Source organism: Dermacentor silvarum, chromosome 1, assembly GCF_013339745.2.
Source record: "Dermacentor silvarum isolate Dsil-2018 chromosome 1, BIME_Dsil_1.4, whole genome shotgun sequence".
In the NCBI taxonomy this organism is placed as follows: Eukaryota; Metazoa; Arthropoda; class Arachnida; order Ixodida; family Ixodidae; genus Dermacentor; species Dermacentor silvarum.
In genome coordinates, this window is record NC_051154.1 from 225,805,013 (window position 1) to 225,821,934 (window position 16,922).

General features: G+C 44.3%; 2 protein-coding genes across 4 annotated transcripts in view; one reads left to right on the plus strand and one right to left on the minus strand.

Moving 5' to 3' along the window:
• The first annotated feature begins 694 nt into the window (after window positions 1-694).
• On the plus strand, window positions 695-3,802 carry LOC119436849 (uncharacterized protein C1orf131 homolog). Its single transcript, XM_037703853.2, has 6 exons — window positions 695-835; window positions 895-1,154; window positions 3,122-3,295; window positions 3,360-3,446; window positions 3,535-3,584; window positions 3,665-3,802. Exons 1-6 carry the CDS (start codon window positions 793-795, stop codon window positions 3,753-3,755), a joined length of 705 nt encoding a protein of 234 aa, XP_037559781.1. The 5' UTR covers window positions 695-792; the 3' UTR covers window positions 3,756-3,802.
• Window positions 3,768-16,922, minus strand: part of LOC119436848 (WD repeat-containing protein 46-like) — a 41,717-nt gene continuing 28,562 nt past the window's right edge. For all 3 annotated transcript variants that reach the window (XM_037703852.2, XM_049660033.1, XM_049660034.1), the window contains 6 exons: window positions 9,075-9,228; window positions 6,595-6,742; window positions 4,997-5,091; window positions 4,770-4,865; window positions 4,171-4,260; window positions 3,768-3,912 (listed from right to left, as the gene is read on the minus strand). In XM_037703852.2, the coding sequence (XP_037559780.1) occupies window positions 3,814-3,912; window positions 4,171-4,260; window positions 4,770-4,865; window positions 4,997-5,091; window positions 6,595-6,742; window positions 9,075-9,228 (682 nt within the window). In that variant the 3' untranslated portion in view covers window positions 3,768-3,813. The remainder of the gene's footprint in view (window positions 3,913-4,170; window positions 4,261-4,769; window positions 4,866-4,996; window positions 5,092-6,594; window positions 6,743-9,074; window positions 9,229-16,922) is intronic.

Consider the following 16,922-nt stretch of genomic DNA (forward strand, 5'->3'; position numbering starts at 1 on the left):
CAGGCCGTTCAATTCACTGATCTTATTTAAAACCACAATTCCTTCCAGGAAAAAAAAAATTGTAGTCTATTTCACGTAATGACTAGTATTGTTTTGACGCGAGGATACCAATCAGGACACCAAAAAATGCACGACTCACCCTGATGAGTGCATCTCGGACCTATGCAGCTAAGTTGTTTCTTGATCGGTGACAAAGTTCGTTAAAGTCGACATTTAAATGTCGGATATTTAACATCTACCACTGACTGACTCCGCATTGGTTCACCATTTTAATTTGAAACAACGAAACTTCAAAAACAAGTTGCTTTTAAGGTGCGTGCTAATTAATCACGAGAAAAAACAGCCGTGGGCTATTTTCGCCCAAGAACGCTAAAGAGGTAAGGTCATAAACAACGCGTACCACCTCACATGCCACTTCTATTGAAAACTTCGACCAAAGCACCAAGCAAACAAGCGGCATGAGATGGGCGCAGCCATCCGCCACAAACAGCTGCTCACCGGCTAGCCAAGCCAAAGCCCAAAGTGCTTACCACACCATCGAGTTTCCTGCAAACGTAATATTAGAAGCAAACTCTATGTGCCACACCACACCATATTCTAGTAACCTGACCCCCCACATTTCGTTTAGCGTTTTCTCGCGGATCAACCGAAAAAAAAAAAAAATCCAGATCATCATCGTCATCATTAGTGTACTTCCAGGCTTCATGTTTGTTTGTGTTCCGGTTGCGCCCGCTGCTTTGCCACGTGCGTGTCGACTACGTCCCCGAAGCACGTCAATTGTCATATGCTGCAATGGGATTATCAAGCAGATTATTGAAGAAGCTGTACGATTACGGTAAATGTGCACGGCTACTGCTGTCCAGACTTTATTAAAAGGCGTCATTATCTTTTCAGGAGACAGTTTTCTGGATGACAGGGACGGAATCACCCGGTCAGATGCATCCAAGCTTGGCCAAAAGAAATCAAGACGCTCGAACACCGATAAGCGTAGAAAGTGCACCACTGCAGCAACGAAGCTTACCGAGATAGAGCGCATGAGATTGGAACTTGGCCTTGACGACGCTTGCGATGAGCCAGCTGCTGACGCACAGACAGAGCCAGCACACGAAGATCGAGTGCCTATAGTAGTATTCAAAGATCCTACGAAACGGAAGGTTTGCTTTTCCGCACAACTTTCAAAACGTTATTTGACATGCACAGAGATGGTCAATGCATTCTTGGTCAGAAATGCCTCGTCGTACTGCACATCCGTTCCTGCATGGTAGATGTATTGCAGTCTGCCGTTTTTACTACGCATCATTTAGCACCAAAAACTACTACTGCTTATGTTTATAACTTTGTGTGCACAAGTTTAAAAAAAAAAAAAAGGTGGTACAAAACATCGCCAGTTTCAGATTTTGACAGGAACTGGTCGTGTTATGTACAACACATTTTTTTTTTCTTTAATTTACTGGCTTACATTGATTGGAACTTTAACCCCAACGGGAGTCATTCTGTCTATTGATAATTTAGTTTTAACACATTTTTCAACATCTTTTTAAGGAAGCCATAAAAATGTTGATTACGTAAATATTTCCATTGACGCCCAGCTTAAGGGAAGGGGTCTTGCCAAAGTGACCACACATTTTTGTCAAGTGTATGATGTCTTCGATGTCTGCATTGGCTAACTTGTAAGCACTGAATGTAGCAGGCGCGCAGCTTATTTTTTATCATGCTTAGTATTTGTTTCTCGAAGCTGATACTCATGTGCAAGGTTTAGAAAAATAATGGCATGAATGATGAAGGCATACTATAGCATTTCAAGAAAATAAATGCAGATGTACCTTATAAAGTATGCTAGAAAGACTTGCTTGTTATCAAAACACATGATGGTTTTTTACCTCTAAAAGTGTCTTTACTGACTACAAAAACTCGTAGACAGTTGCAGGTATGAAGACAGAATAAGTGTCAAATCAACTCGGTTATTTCTCCTGCCCCATTTCTACCTCTCCTTCTGTCAAGAAAGATTATGCTCTTGCCTTCACAGTCAATAGCAAACAATGTTGCAGTAACTTTAGATTAATCAATATCAATTTGGACATCTTAGATATTTGATAGGGAGAGATTACTTATGAATGATTTTATTGCAGATTCCAAAGTAATACCGGTTGTCATATGGCCACTTTCGATTGCAATTGAGCAAAGAAACCAATCACAACCAAGAAATTTGATCCTGATCGGGCTCGATCGTGATCAAAAGAGCACCGTGTGAAACCGTATAAGTCGGAGGGAAACGTAAATGTACATTCCTCTGCTAAATCAAATGAGCTATGTAATAAAACTTTCGTAATGACCATTTGAAGCAATAGGTGGTCCATATCATTATAGGCCAGAAAATTCTAACAAAAATGTTTTTGTGGATGTTGTCAAAGCATCCCAACAGGATTCTAATGCAAGAAATCAACATACTTGGAACAGTAAAAACAAACAAAAAATAATTGCCACTAGAACTGGAATATTGGCATCCCATCGGAAAGCTAAGTGGGCCTGTATAAAGTGTGGCTGGACTCTTTGTTGCAAGCATTTTTGTTTTATGAAGTTAAAAGATATATATTTCTAGCTGCATTGGGTTTTGTTCCAATAAAGGTCTAGCATACCTTAAAAAGAAATCAGAGTTCATAAGATTCTCACAATGCAGTTAGTGTGAAAAGGTCGTCGAGTACCAAAAATCAATAAATTCTGGCTGGTGGATTTTTGGAAGCTTTAATTGGTTGAGTTTTATTGAGTCCATAAACATGGACTCCACACCTTTTGACACAAAAACTATTTCACATGCATTGCACCTGAAAAACACCGAGTGACATCAGAAATTTACCCGACACAAGTCATTACTGTCAAAAGCAATAAAAGTGAACCTGCTACATAACCAGGTACTGGCGTTGACAGCAAACTAGTCTTTCAAGTCCTTTTCTGCAACACACATCTTGTGTGACAGGTCCAACCAGAAGCATGCAACATATTTTAAACACCATTATTTTCATTTTCCAATTTGAGGCGTTGATCTTGGTTTGTACAATTTCACATGCAGCACAAGAATGGGTTAAAACTTACATGCACTGTTTTTCTTTAAATTGTTTTTTAGGCAAACAAACGTAAGCTTGAGGAGAAGAACACTTGCAGTAACGTGCATCAGGATGTGAATGAAATAAGCTTCAAGAAAGCAAGACATGATGTTTTGAAGTTTGGCATCAAAGGCTTGGAAAAACCCAAACAAGAAGAAGCCAAGATAGCTCTAGCTGTGCAGCTTGGAGCCAAGGTGAGTCCTTTTATCTCATGCTTCACATGGAAACAAGTTATTCCCCCTCTCGCTCTCTTTTTAGCCACCGAAGAACAACTACTTGAATTACAAGGAGCTCATTAATGACAGAAAAGACAAAAAAGTGAAGGAACGGGAAGAGCGAATTCTGGTGGGTCCCCCTTTGCTTACCAAACTTGACAGAAGATCTAGTATAAACACATTTATATTAAATCATTAACCGTTTTGTTTTATTTCAGAATGCAAGGATGGGTCTGAAGCCCAAAAGGCAAGGAAATGTCAGGCAAAGGTAAGCTGCATACTAGCAGTTGCAACTTCATCTGCACTTAGCTAAGCCATGAATAAAACAAGGAACTTATCTCTTTGCAGGAAAACAAGCCGTGCACAACATGAAGGTGTGCATTATGTCAGTAAAGAGTTGCTATCACAAGTAAAGCACAAAATAGCAAAGTCAAAGTAAGCTGCTTGTACATATGGTTAATAAAATTTGTTTTATTTGTACAAATGGCACAACTAAGTCACTTTGGCCTGAACCGGTCCAGGACATTGCTTGAGCTCCTGTCCTTTTGTCGTTTCACCTCAGCCTTCTTCTCTTGTCGAAGCTGTTTAATGTGTTCCTGCATAGCAAAAGAACACTGTACCACACTTATATACAATATGAAACTCTGGTTGCCACATGTGAGCACAAACTCGTGCGAAGGTGCGTATGATGTAGCCTACAGCGGTAGACTGTACTGATAGTGAATGCTGGTGACATACATTGGTGGCAGACACAAATTGAGAGAAAGAAAAACAGAGGAATACTTCACAATGAGCCCTTTTAAAATCAAGTTATGGAAAACGTTTGCTGTGAAGCAAGAAATTATGAACTCTACCTTGACATTCTGCTCTTTCAGTGCCTGTTTAACTTTGGCAGCCTTCTTCCCAACTTTGGGAGTGTAGTCAATTGTCCTTGGCTTTACCCACTGCAAACACAGAAAAATAGCATTAAGTTACAAGCTTTATTACAGCTATTACCCATGTTTTTTCTAGTGAAACTCTTGAAGTTTCATTTCAAGGTCACCATGTCTGAACAGATCGCATAGGGAGATCATTCATCAGACTACTTAAAGTCTCTCCGATTCACCATGCTAGGCTGCATGAGACAGCATGTACGCCAATGCTTGGCTGAAAGGAGAATCTCGGGCAGTCCAGAACAGCAAATCAAGGAGAGCATGAGTGAACACGATCGCAACAAGGAGCTTTGCCAAGTTTCAGCAATGCTCTAATGAATAACTGATTACACAAGAACACATGACATGCACACAGCTTGGCCTCGCATCTACACACGTTGGAAATGTTCTTCCAAAGTGCTTGCAATGAAACGTAAGTGACAACTGTAGAGAATGTGCCCATTGTGGGCATTTAAATTTCCACACTTGGTTTCCTGCCTGCACGCAGTACATGAAGCTGCTTTTAAATAATATTGACATACCAATTTCTTGTTGGATTCATCCACTTTTGCTTGCATCCTTTCAACGTTCACCTGGCCAAGGCGCTTGGGGTCTAAGCAGATGAGCTCTGGTTGTACCTGAAACCACCGATATATTTGATATGACAACAATGCACCTGTGAAAATAACCCTAGTTTATCTGAACAAGCCCAGAGAACGCTAAATTGTGATAGTTATGGGAAACTTCAATATCGAGAAAAAAAACATACTTTCTCTAGAAGAGCCTTTACTTCCATTTCTCTTCGTTGCTGCTTCGTCATGTATGGGTTGCTCTCAAGTGCATCGAAGTTCGGCTCTCCAGAGCCTGAAAACAATCACAAAAATAACCATACCATTAAGCAAAAACTTCAATTATCCCTTTTGCCAACACATTTCAACTACCAAATGCAGCGTGCAGCCTACTGTCTTTCTACTACCTTTTTTTCTCAGCTAATTTTTGTAAACTTCCATGGCAGGTAGTATACTATATGCTGACTTAGCAGCTTGGTTGTACGAAGAGGGAACAATGCATAATATACAGTCGAATCTCGATAATTCGAACTCAAAGGGGCCCGAAAATGTGTCCGAATTAAAAGAAGTTCGAATTAAAAGAAAGACTTATTTTTGTAGTATTCGTGCACCATAGCACGAAGTACGAACGGTGCGAGTCGTGAAAATGCGGTGCGCAAGCATGTTGCGAGTGAGGGCTACGAAACTGCCCACACCGGCCAACGCTCGCTTCCCGATAACAGCAGAAAACGAAACTTCAGAGAGCGGGACGGCGCGCGCGCACGGAGACCGTCGAAGGTGAGGAAGGAGGGCGGCATAGAAGCGGATTTGGCCTTGGCAATGCCGTCGCTTCGGTGGCTCCCCTCGCCCTCCCTCTCAACTCCCTTGTAGCTCCCCCACCTTTGACTGTCTCCGTGCACGCCCGCTGCCGTGCCGGTGCCACCACTCCCGCCCGCCTGGCGCCAGCTTAGCCTGCTCCCTGAAGTTTCGTGTTGGCCGGACACGTTGGCCGCGTGCATTATTCGCTATACGCAAAATGCCGACCCGTAAAAAGGAGGAGAATGGACGACCATGATAAAGGGGAAAAGGTATCTTCAACACACAATGGTGGGGAGAGGGTAGGATTCCCTAGAAGATAACTAAAATAAATGGCGGAAAACGTTGCCCGAGGTGTGGCTACACTGCAGCGCGCGCCGCACTGCTTTGAAGCCCCACCTCCAAGTAAAATTCGCGGATACTAACCCGCACCCCAACTTTACCGCTAACTTTTTAAAATTTTCGGCGCGGGTTATATGCGCAAAAAAATACGGTATCTGCCTCATGAATTTACACAGGAGCTGGTACCTCTGCACATCTACCGCAGGTCTCCTGCAGCAAAATAATTTGCAACTGCCTTTCTCTTCCAAAGCTCAAATCAATGCTATTATTCCTTATATTCGAAGAGAAACAAATATTCGTCCATTTTAAATAGTAAATTTTCAAATACAAGTATGAATTGAATAGTCAAGACTATTCTATTTAAACAGTCTATACCATTTGATTCGTATTTGAAATTTTTAATATTTGCACACCCCCACTTAAAAGTATTACCTGTTATACCGGTATAGTATCTGTACCACATGACAAAAAGAAAATGTTATGAATGCATCAAGTTCGTTTCTGTTGCAGCAACGCATGGTATGATGTAAAACATGGATAATGAATCACTATTAGTTCCTCATATTTGCATGCAGATTGACCTTATGTAAATGGAGCTTGGTAACTTAATTACTGAAGGTCATCACGAAAGCACTGTAAAAAATGAGTAATCAAAACAAGCCTGGGACTAGGATGCTGGTGAAGCCTCTCTGATGTCCAATCCCCAGTACATCCTCATAAGGGCAGAACTCCAGTGAAGAAACTGTGCCAGGGGCCTTGTGGCGCAGGTAGGGTGCGCTGACTGTTTTGCGGCAGCAATCTTTGTACACCTGAACACCACGGAGACCACAAAGTTCATATTAAAAACAAAAAATCAATGCTCCTGGTAAAAACATCACTACCTCAGGCTAAAGTAGGCTGCTCCTACTCTAAAGCAGGAAGTTTATGTTCCAGTTACTTGTCAACAAAATTAAGTAAAACTAAATTATGGTGTTTGCTATCCAAAAGCAACACACGATCTATGAGAGATGCCATATGGGGATCTCAAGATTAGGGTGCCCAAAGTCAGGGGATGCTATTGGCCAGGCGAACAAAAACACTCCGAGAGAACAATGGCTATAAGTGTGGAAAGAAGTTTGATGTTCGTGCAAACAGCAGTGCAGGAGCCATATGTGAAAGCATAAACTCAATACAGCTTTCAGCTCTGCTAACAGCAATTCACCGAAAAACTATATATACAAGAAACAAGGGCTGTGGGGATCGAAGTGCCTTTCCGCGCCTCATCCCCAAGCTCGCACGTTGTGCTTAGCTCGATCTCCGGGAACCACCGCCGTTACGGCAACATGGCAGACATGGCTAGCACGCCGGAGCCAATTTCCCGTGTTTTTCCCTCCCCAGAATCGAGTTGCCGCGCAAGAACACATGACGCGCCCTGATTAGCCTCCCGACTGGCGGCCCCTGGGCACCCTCTTCACCCGATCTCTCTTCGCTGAGCGCCTCATCGCTGCGGGAGATGCTCACAGGCTCGCAACGAGGTGGTTACGTGAGACCTTTCTCTCGCGACTCCTCGTTCTCGCACTTGGTGGAACGCTACCCGGTCAGCCCTAGCGCAGTGGGCACGCGTACTTGATCGGTCTTGCGGTGAGGGTGGAACGCTACCCGATCAGCCCTAGTGCAGTGGGCACGCGTACTTGATCGGTCTTGCGGTGAGCCTTTGCCCATAAGCACCGTGACTGTCGCACTGTGCTGTATCTTGGGTAAATAAACCCGTGTCCGTTGGCAAACTGACTCCGGAGCCTTCTCTGCGCCGTGTCGGAGAGTCGATGAAACCTGCCGTAGCGCCTTTGTGCGTTGCAAAGTGGAGGAGCGTCGTGCCCTTTCCTGACCGTCACTCGTAGAGTGAGCCTAGTGCAAACCCATCTCCACAGGGCAAGAAACTGGTGGCTTGTTCTTTTTAAGTGTTATACGAATGTGTGAATGTACTGTAACAATTGGAAAATACGACTTTTGATGATGCATTCTTGGTAACCCTCAACAATGATTCTATTGTCAGGCATAGCAAAAATTTTAGATCTGTAGTGAACAGAAGACTGCAGGCCAATGTTTGGCAAATGGAGGAATCTGTAATTAGTGCTTTTAGAGTTTATAAGGATGACAGACTAACATTCACTAAAAGGCTGTTAAAAATGCTTCACAAATGAGTAGAGCCTGCATATAACAATCACATATGTTTCTGAGATAATCTCTTTACGCAAAAAGAAAAAAAAAGTACACCGGCTTGGTTGACTGCTGCAAGTATGTAATATGCTAGAATTAGGCCCCCCTGAAGCAATCACCAGGTTTATACTTTAGGCTTATCATGAAGTGCAGCAATGCTTCTTTGTTACCTTCAGTTCAGCTGCCATTAATACTACAGCTGAAGTATTCTATTCAATCTAACCCTCGCCATTGAGTATGCAGCATGTATTTATGGATGTGCATTATTCAATGCCAGCTCATCTATTGTTGTTTCTACATTTGTTGATGACCAAATAAAGATTCATTTAATAAGAAAGCCATCATGATGGCTGGAGTAGTTCTTTGAGCGAATCTCCCAACGATAAAGCTAAGAATAGAAACTTTTTTTTAATTTTTTGTAAACGCATGCAGTTGCCAACCAATTTTTTGGACACTAAGAAATGGCCAAATAATCAGGCAGTCTAAAGACGAATTACTCTAAAAAAGTCTAAATATCTTTCTTTTTTTACAAAATTACCAGTACAGAAAATTTCATGTGCAAACTTCTTTTTTGTGTTCTCATTCAGTCTACTAGTATTTTCTGATGGTCATGGAGGGGTGTTTCATGTTCACCTATCAAGTAGCCCAATGTGTGTTGCGTGATGCCGCAAAGTGCAGATGTGACACCGATAGATAAGGTTGTGTTGCACGAATTCAGTTTGGAGCTTTCTGCATTCACGCAAGTTTAACCCACTTTATTCAATAGATACACAGATAAACTTGTTAGTTCCACAGTCCCCAACCACAATGTGCCTCATAATCAGATCATGGTTTTGACCAGTAAAACCCCAGAATTTCATTAAATTTGTTTACTTAATTTCATCTTTCACAGTATGCACTTACACTCTCATCACCTGACTGTAACACAATATAAAACATACATACCTCTACATAGCTGCCAAGCGATAAGGCCACCATCCCTTTTTGGCTGAAACTGACATGGCCAGGACCAGCTTGAAGCTTGTAAGCTTGCAATGTCTTGTATGTCCTTACGTCCCAGATCTTCAACGTCCTATCAGCAGCAACCGTCGCAAGGTACCTAACATGGCATAACTAAAATCAGTATTGTTGCAACAACGAAAGTGTAATAGCCAAAGAAAACTTTCGTTAGATTACCCAGCTGCATACCTGCCAACCTATGCGTAGAGCGGAAACGTGCGTGTGTGGGGGGGGGGAAGTAACAATGACAAAAAAAGTCAAATTTTACAACTAAGGAACACTGACCATGTCCCACGACAGTGAAGCTTTTTCACTCTTGATATGCTTCACGGCAGTATTTTGCTTATGTGTTTTCGCATAACGCTGCTTACTGTGGCAAAGCACACTTATAAAAACACAGCCATAATAACCCTTGCTACACACACACACTTCTCAATGCATTCCACTATATGAAGTGAATGGAAATAGTATAGTTAGGCCTACACTGCCTACACCCAAATGGCTTGTGTTTAAACCTAATGTCAGCTAGCTAACTAGGATATAATTGCAATTATGTTGAGGTTTTTTTTTCGCAGTGAGGTTGGGGACAACTTTTCTGGAGATTTATACCTGTGACTATATAATCTGGAGGATTGGTTGGAATTTGGGAGTCTCCCGGACAAATCAGCAGAGTTGGCAGGTATGCAGGTGCACACACTTTAAGTTTGTACGATAACCACGGCAAATACCCTAAGTAGCAATAGGAAGAAAAAAGAGAGAGAGGGATAGGAAAGACGGGAAGATTAACCAAATGCAAGTTTCATGTTTTCTACCCTGCACAATGGTGTGCAGGGTGTTAAATAGGATGAAAAAATAGGATGAAGAGAGAAAAACAAGAAAAATAAAACAAATGTAAAACACATACAAGAAACCCAAAGAGGGGGTGGGTAGAGAGTGCAAAGGTAACAATTCTTTTATGGGCTATAAACGTAACAATCTATGTTGCAAAAAGATAATTCAAGCAATAACCAAACCAAAGTTGAAGCAAATGAATTAATGACAGCATGAGCCCTAAAACGCAAACCGAATTTTACTGAAGTAGCAGTTAAAAGCTCTAAACTGGGTTTGCTTTGTCCTTCCATCCATCCTTTCCACTATGCTGAAAATGGCCCATTATCATCAAGTCATCAATGTTATATCGTTACTAGCAATTCCTTATCAATAGTTTCACCCTAACCATAAAATAAAAATAAAACTTTGCCCACCATCACCAATGCATTGCTCATATTGCAGACAATCAGTGATGCTACTGGCCCATCCCCTTTCGGAACAGCTTTTGGAGCAGCCAAAAATACATTTTGGAGCAGTAAAATGGACTTTCGGAGCAGGTTTATGAAAGCGATTGCAAACTATTATATGGGGCTTTTACAGTGGGCAATGCATGTGAAAGCAGTAAGTGGTCGCTGGTTCATAAATTCAATCCAAACACTAAGGATGACCCCCCACTCCCCCCTTTATCGCAGTCCTTAGTATGGACTGCGACAAAGCGGTGGTGTCCTAAGATGTGCTTGAAAAGCACAGAAGCACTTGGATGGGCTACGTGCAGAATTCGGAAACGTTTGGCAACCTTCAGCGTGATTTTGCTCCCATAAATATATCCTCTAAGATGGAGCACTCCTTTGTAAAAAGTTACCGCCAGCGGTATGAAAAGCTTACATAGTTTTTCCTGTGCTGCGATTCATTGATAAGCATCTACAGTCGAAGTCCAATTTTTTGGACTCTCTAGGGGCCGCGAAAACATCCAAAAGTCAGGCAGTCCACAAAAAATTAATGTATGCCTTTTCCTGCCCTCAGGGGCTCAAATCACCAGAGATGCATCGGAAATAGCTCTGAAGGCGTGTCGGTGTGCTCGTACTGTGATAGGAGACGGCAGATGCCCACATGTATAATTAAGGAATACATACTGTGTCCCGTGACAATTGCCCTTACCCACTTTTGGTATGCTTCACGTACTGCGCAAGACTGCTGTATTGAGGCGAAGCTGAGTTTCAGGAGAAGACACTATACAATGCGTTGTGCTTTCTGAGCTTGGAAGCCACTGGCGATGATTACAAAGGTGGAGACGATGCCATTGCTGATAGCGGCGAATTCTTTAAATGATAAACACGGCACCGAAAAGGAAGAGCCTTGGTAGCGAACGTCGAAGCAGGTATGCCTAGCGTTGCCGCGGCGGTGGCTGCGGCTGCCAACAGATCTGCATGCAAGAGCGCCTGTTCGAGGCGGCGAGATAATGAAAATGGCGGCAGTGGTGGCTTCGATAAAGTCGTCTCGGACCTGTGGTCATGGAAAAAAGTCCCAAAAATCGGACGGCGAAGAGTTCTTCCATCATTTTAGATGTTTTTTACATTGACTATACAGTCGAATCCCCCTACAATGAATGCCGCTACAACGAAATTTCCGCCACAACGAAGATTTTTCGATTCCCCATCAACTGCCCATAGAAAGTAATAGAATAAAGTAACTCCCAAACAAAGGCGTTTTATTCGGTATTTCCGCTTCAACGAACTTTTCGAGAACGAAACTGGGACTGAATTGAAGTTGGAACTGCCAAGTAGTCAAATTAGAAGGCCCTTCCGAAGCTGTGACGATCGTATGTCCGCTCAAACGAGGCTTTCGCGAAATCAAGCCATGCGTGGTCATCACGCGCCTGTGCCAGACTGCACGAGATCACCACAATCGCTGCTGTTTTCTGTGGTGTGTATGTGTGTCCAATCGAAATGGCTACGCCAATGAAGAGGCGTAAATTTCTCTCTCTCGAAAAGGCACATATGATCTCCAAGGCAGAAAGCGGAAGGAAAAAATTTTGCAGTTTCGCTCGAAAGGCGAAGCATCAATTACAATAGAAGAGTAGCAGACAGCTATACGAACTAAGGATCGTAGTTTTATCGGCCGTATGAACTTGTAAACATTCACTTACGAACAAAATTACCAAGCATGGTGTGACGCGCGCACGGGTAAATATGAAAACAACTCGCTCGATGACAGCGGAAACTCGGTGTCAACACGCTGGGATGAGAAGGCGTGGCAATAGCAGCAAGAGAATTGACCTCCATGCCGTCTCTCGCTTCAACGCGAACTAAACGCCGAAAGCACAGCGCACACGATTCTACCGGCACTAGTTGCACCTTGCCCACATCGCAGATCGTTTTGAAGATGAGGCCCGCCCGGGCACGCACTTTGTGCAAGGCGCAGATTGCTTTCAAGATATGGCGACCGCGCCGCAGCCGCTGTTGTCAACATGATGCCAACGTCTCGTCATCTGGGGAAAATGACAACCCGCTAAACACACCGACTCTGGCGGCTGCTTTGAAAGTAATGGATCCTTTGAGCTCGTCTTAAAAGTTATCAGAGCCCACGACAAGGACATTGCGATGGCTCTTAAGTTTTAACGAAGTGTGAGACTTGTGTAACGGCTTTGCTTGCCGTGAAGCATGATAAATCCAGGCTGACCGACTTCTGGAAATAAAACTTCCGGTAAGCGCAAGCTTGCCAAGTTTGCCGACTTTGTCATACATATGCAATGAAATTGTGATAATTCAAACCGCTTCATTGCGACGGTGCATGTGCCACAAAATGAGTGTTTCGCGATCGGCCGGGCACACGCTTTCAGTTAGGCATTGGCCGTAATGTACAAAAAATGCTGTAACAGCGGTGAGAAATGCATTCTCTCGTGAAGTTGACACTTTATTGACCGCCTTCGGTATGTCTCAACCTTTGCCCCCACGCCATCGCGACGATTTCCCGGACGATGGTTTCGGTTTCGTTTGCGGCTTGCCGTTAGGCGTACACATATACATACTAATTTTGTGTCAACGAAGTTCCTCCACAACGAAATTTTTCACGTGTCGCGTAAATTTCGTTGTAGCGGGACTCGACTGTATACGGGGAACGTGGCGGTGCTGCAAAGGTGTCCGGAAAATCGGTCGTTGACTGTTCTTGAAATGCTGCGATGGTCGACACTGCCGTAGCGTTTCGCTTTCGCTCGTCGCGCAGCTCGATGTACATCTCACACCGTCACAGAGTGCAGATATATAGCATGGGACCTTTGACTGTGAAAAATTGTGAAATATACGCACGGGAAATTGATTGCGAAAAATTGTTCGCGGCCACCATGTCCGCGTCAATGTGTGCGTTATGTTTGAAAAATTGATCGAGACACCACACAGCGTCCGAAACTTCGGTCAGCAGTTTTACATTGGTCATACAGGAGTGCGGGGTGTTGTGCCATAGCACCTGCCATCATCGCCACCCGTCCCTCTGGGTCCTGCCGACTAGTCGCCAACGGGACGCGGCGACACAATGCGACGCGGGTGCCTCAGCAACCGCCCCGTCTGGATCCGGCCAAAGAGTCGCCAAGGGGACGCGACGACACAATACGGCGCGGGGGGACCTCGGCAACTGCCCCGTCTGTGTCCTGCCGACGTGCAAGCAGCCCCGGCCATCATCGCCACCTCGGGGTCCTGTCGACGAGTCGCCAGGGGGACGCGACGACACAATGCGACGCGAGTGACGTCAGCAACCGTCCCCTCTTCCTCCTGTCGACGAGGAGCCTCCGCCAAGGGGATTTAAGGAGGAACCGGCCCATTGTTAACCGAGAGAGTCGCCACCGGCCGCCCCGTCGGTCTGGTGCGCTCTTACCAGCTCTTACTGCTTTGGCCAGCTATCCCCAGCTAATGGCAGCTATTACCAGCTATTACCTGCTATTCCTGCTATATCTGTACATATTTGTACATATTGTATAAAACTTTCGTCTCCTCTTCGCATGCTTCAAGACTCAGTCTCTCGTCCCCAACCCCGAGTCGCAATAGGGGTAAGGTTTGGCACCAGCACGATCGCTCGCTGCTCAGGCTCACGTAGGGGTGGAACGTACTGAATATAGACAGTAACCCACGGAAGAAACAGCAGTACGATCCCTTGACTCGGTTCACCACGGAGCTAATGCAGCTGCTGGTCTACGCAATGACACTTCAGATGGTGGGGTAAAACGGCGCTTGAGGGCATAGTTCCGTTTTTGAAAGCCCGAACAACCCTTTCAACGCAAAGTGGGCGCAGATTTCTCATATTGTGCTGAAATGTAGCCGGATGTAGCAATGTTAGCCTCTCGGCGCAGTTCGGCGCAATTGGCACAGCGGTAGCATCACTGGACAATCCAAGCCCCAGCAAACCAGCTAATATGGCATGACAATCTGAGTGCCAGTGGTAGGACAACCATTTGACCTTTTGTCACGGTCCTCGGTGCACGCAAAACGCTGATTTGGCACAGTGATAAGCACTTATGGCACAGTGTTGAATGTATATCTATACACCATATGGTCTAAATATCAATTGAATTCATAAATAAATATAGCAGGGCTGACTTTATCACATCCTTGCAGTTTTCGGGATAAGAATGACCTAACAAGTTTAATTAATTTTTAATAGGATGGATTCGTCTACCATTTCGACCTGCAACAGGCATTTTTGCGTTTGCCACGCTTCAAGCACGCAAAACTCAAAAGATAGTGGAACAAGGGCTTGAAAGGAAGATGACGCCCTATAGAATGCGCATGCCTAAACCAAAGTCACAATGAAGACGTCCAGACGCTTCTTTACTTCTAACATGCAAAATCTCTGCTGCATAACCGTGTTTAATCATGAGAAAGCCGTTTATATTACAACCACGGGATCTGCTCTTCCAATCATGGAGGGTTGCAAGGAAGGTTCCCACTAATAGCAAGTTATGTGCCAGCAGTTGAGTACACATATAACACGGTAATTATGAAGTGACACGGTGGCACCATCAAGAACCATGATAAATAATCTGTGACCGGACATTATCTGAGGCTTGTGTTTGAACCGACAGCCTCTTTCAGCAAGCTCCAGGCCACAATAGTATGAGGAATACACAACTGCAACATAAACAAGACTGCACAGAGTACAAAGGAATTTTTGCCGCACTGAAATGCAAGAAAAGAGCCAAAACAGCGCTGGTTATATTTATGGCTATGGCTGCTCAGTTGACCTCCAGGATGATGATGACGATGATACACATTAAGTTTTGGTTTCAGTTTTACTAGCAAGCAGCATAAATGAAATGGACGTTCGTTCTTTAGCTTCTTTGGCGCAGGACAGGTGCAATTTTCCACTAAAATGCTGTTTTGAAGCAGGATGGCGCAAAAACTGCTTTTAGCGCAATTGGTGCAGCTGTTCCAGGTGCAATTTTCCACTAAAATGCTGTTTTGAAGCAGGATGGCGCAAAAACTGCTTTTAGCGCAATTGGCGCAGCTGTTCCAGCAGTGTACTGCCAGTGAGCACATCTCTGTTCCATATAAACAATAAATCATGCCATAAATCATGGTACATAGGTATCTCTAAAGCATGCAGACTACTATGTTATCCCAAATTACTCGAAACAGATAATGGATAGAAAACCCTCAGCACCGTTCATTGTCATAGCTTAGAGGTGCACAATTGCACCAGGGCGGTGCCCTGTACACCACTCAGAAGCTAGGCATTCTAAAAATAGAAATGTGCAAATCTCACGCACTGCGGGAATTGACGTTATACAAAGCATTTTGCAGGCAGCTGGTTATGCGCCATTATTTGGGATTCTGCAAAGTGTTACCAGGCTGACCAATGTGTTTGTGTAAATCCAGCATTTGTGTGGGCGACGTGAGTTCACTGAACTAGAATTAACCTGAGTGTGTGTGTGTGATGACAGCAGCAAGACGACAACAGTACCGACAAGTGCAAGATTTCTATGAATTATCTAATTCATGTGAAAGAGAGGCATGGAGGTGCGAGGTGGGTAAGAACGCAAAAAACTAAAGTATCACGGACGGCAGCCCGTGGTATCCCTTGGAGAACACAAACGGGTGGCTTGACGGTGAAACTGTAGCACACGCGTCCTTTTATAGCCATTCAAACCAGTGGCATGGTACAGGCTCGCCTTGGTGCAGCAGGCCTAAATGTTTCATTAAGCGGTCCGGTAAGACTAGAAGGGCCGTGAAAGTACGAGCTTCCGGAGGAATGAGGAGGTGGTGCGTTGCTGTCCGACGTTCGGAAATTAACGCTCATGGGGAACTTGCTTTTCAATAGCTGTTTGAACAAATGCAACCACCACCCGGTATTCTGCGGCCAAGATGCCAGAATCTTACGCTTGCCACCTGGCTCGAGCCCAGCTAGCGCGCGAGAATCAGAGGTGAGAGTCCGATTACGAAGCTGGAATGACGATGACCATCACGGCATTACGAAGACGAGCATAAAGCCATGGGCCCTAGTAGACAACTTGGCTCACTGGGTCGGCATAAGTTCTTTTCATGCTAATAATGTCATGGCTTGACATACAGACATGCCATAATATGCATTCATGGCATCCATGCCAATGATGTGAGGACATGCATGTCACAATATACATATTCAGAATACAGTCGAGTCCCGCTACAACGAAGTTCACGCGACACGCGAAAAATTTCGATGTGGCGGAACTTCGTTAACGCGAAATTGGTATGTAGTATATACGTACGCCAAACGGCAAAGCTGCGAACGGAACCGAAACCATCATCCAGGAAATCTTCGCAATGGCGTGGGGCCAAAGGTTGAGACACACTCAACACTCATTTTGCAGCACATGCACCGTCGCAATGAAGCGGTTTGAATTATCACAATTTCACTGCATATTTATGACAAAGTCAGAAAGCTTGGCAAGCTTGCGCTTACCGGAAGTTTTATTTCGAGAAGTCGGTCAGCCTGGATTTCTTACGCTTCACGGCAAGC

Excerpts from the sequence above, each read along its gene's own strand:
- LOC119436849 (XM_037703853.2), top strand. The coding sequence starts at position 793 with ATGGGATTATCAAGCAGATTATTGAAGAAGCTGTACGATTACG. Across the intron at positions 836-894 it reads GAAGAAGCTGTACGATTACG|GAGACAGTTTTCTGGATGAC; the intron begins GTAAATGTGCAC and ends TTATCTTTTCAG. Across the intron at positions 3,585-3,664 it reads CAAGGAAATGTCAGGCAAAG|GAAAACAAGCCGTGCACAAC; the intron begins GTAAGCTGCATA and ends ATCTCTTTGCAG.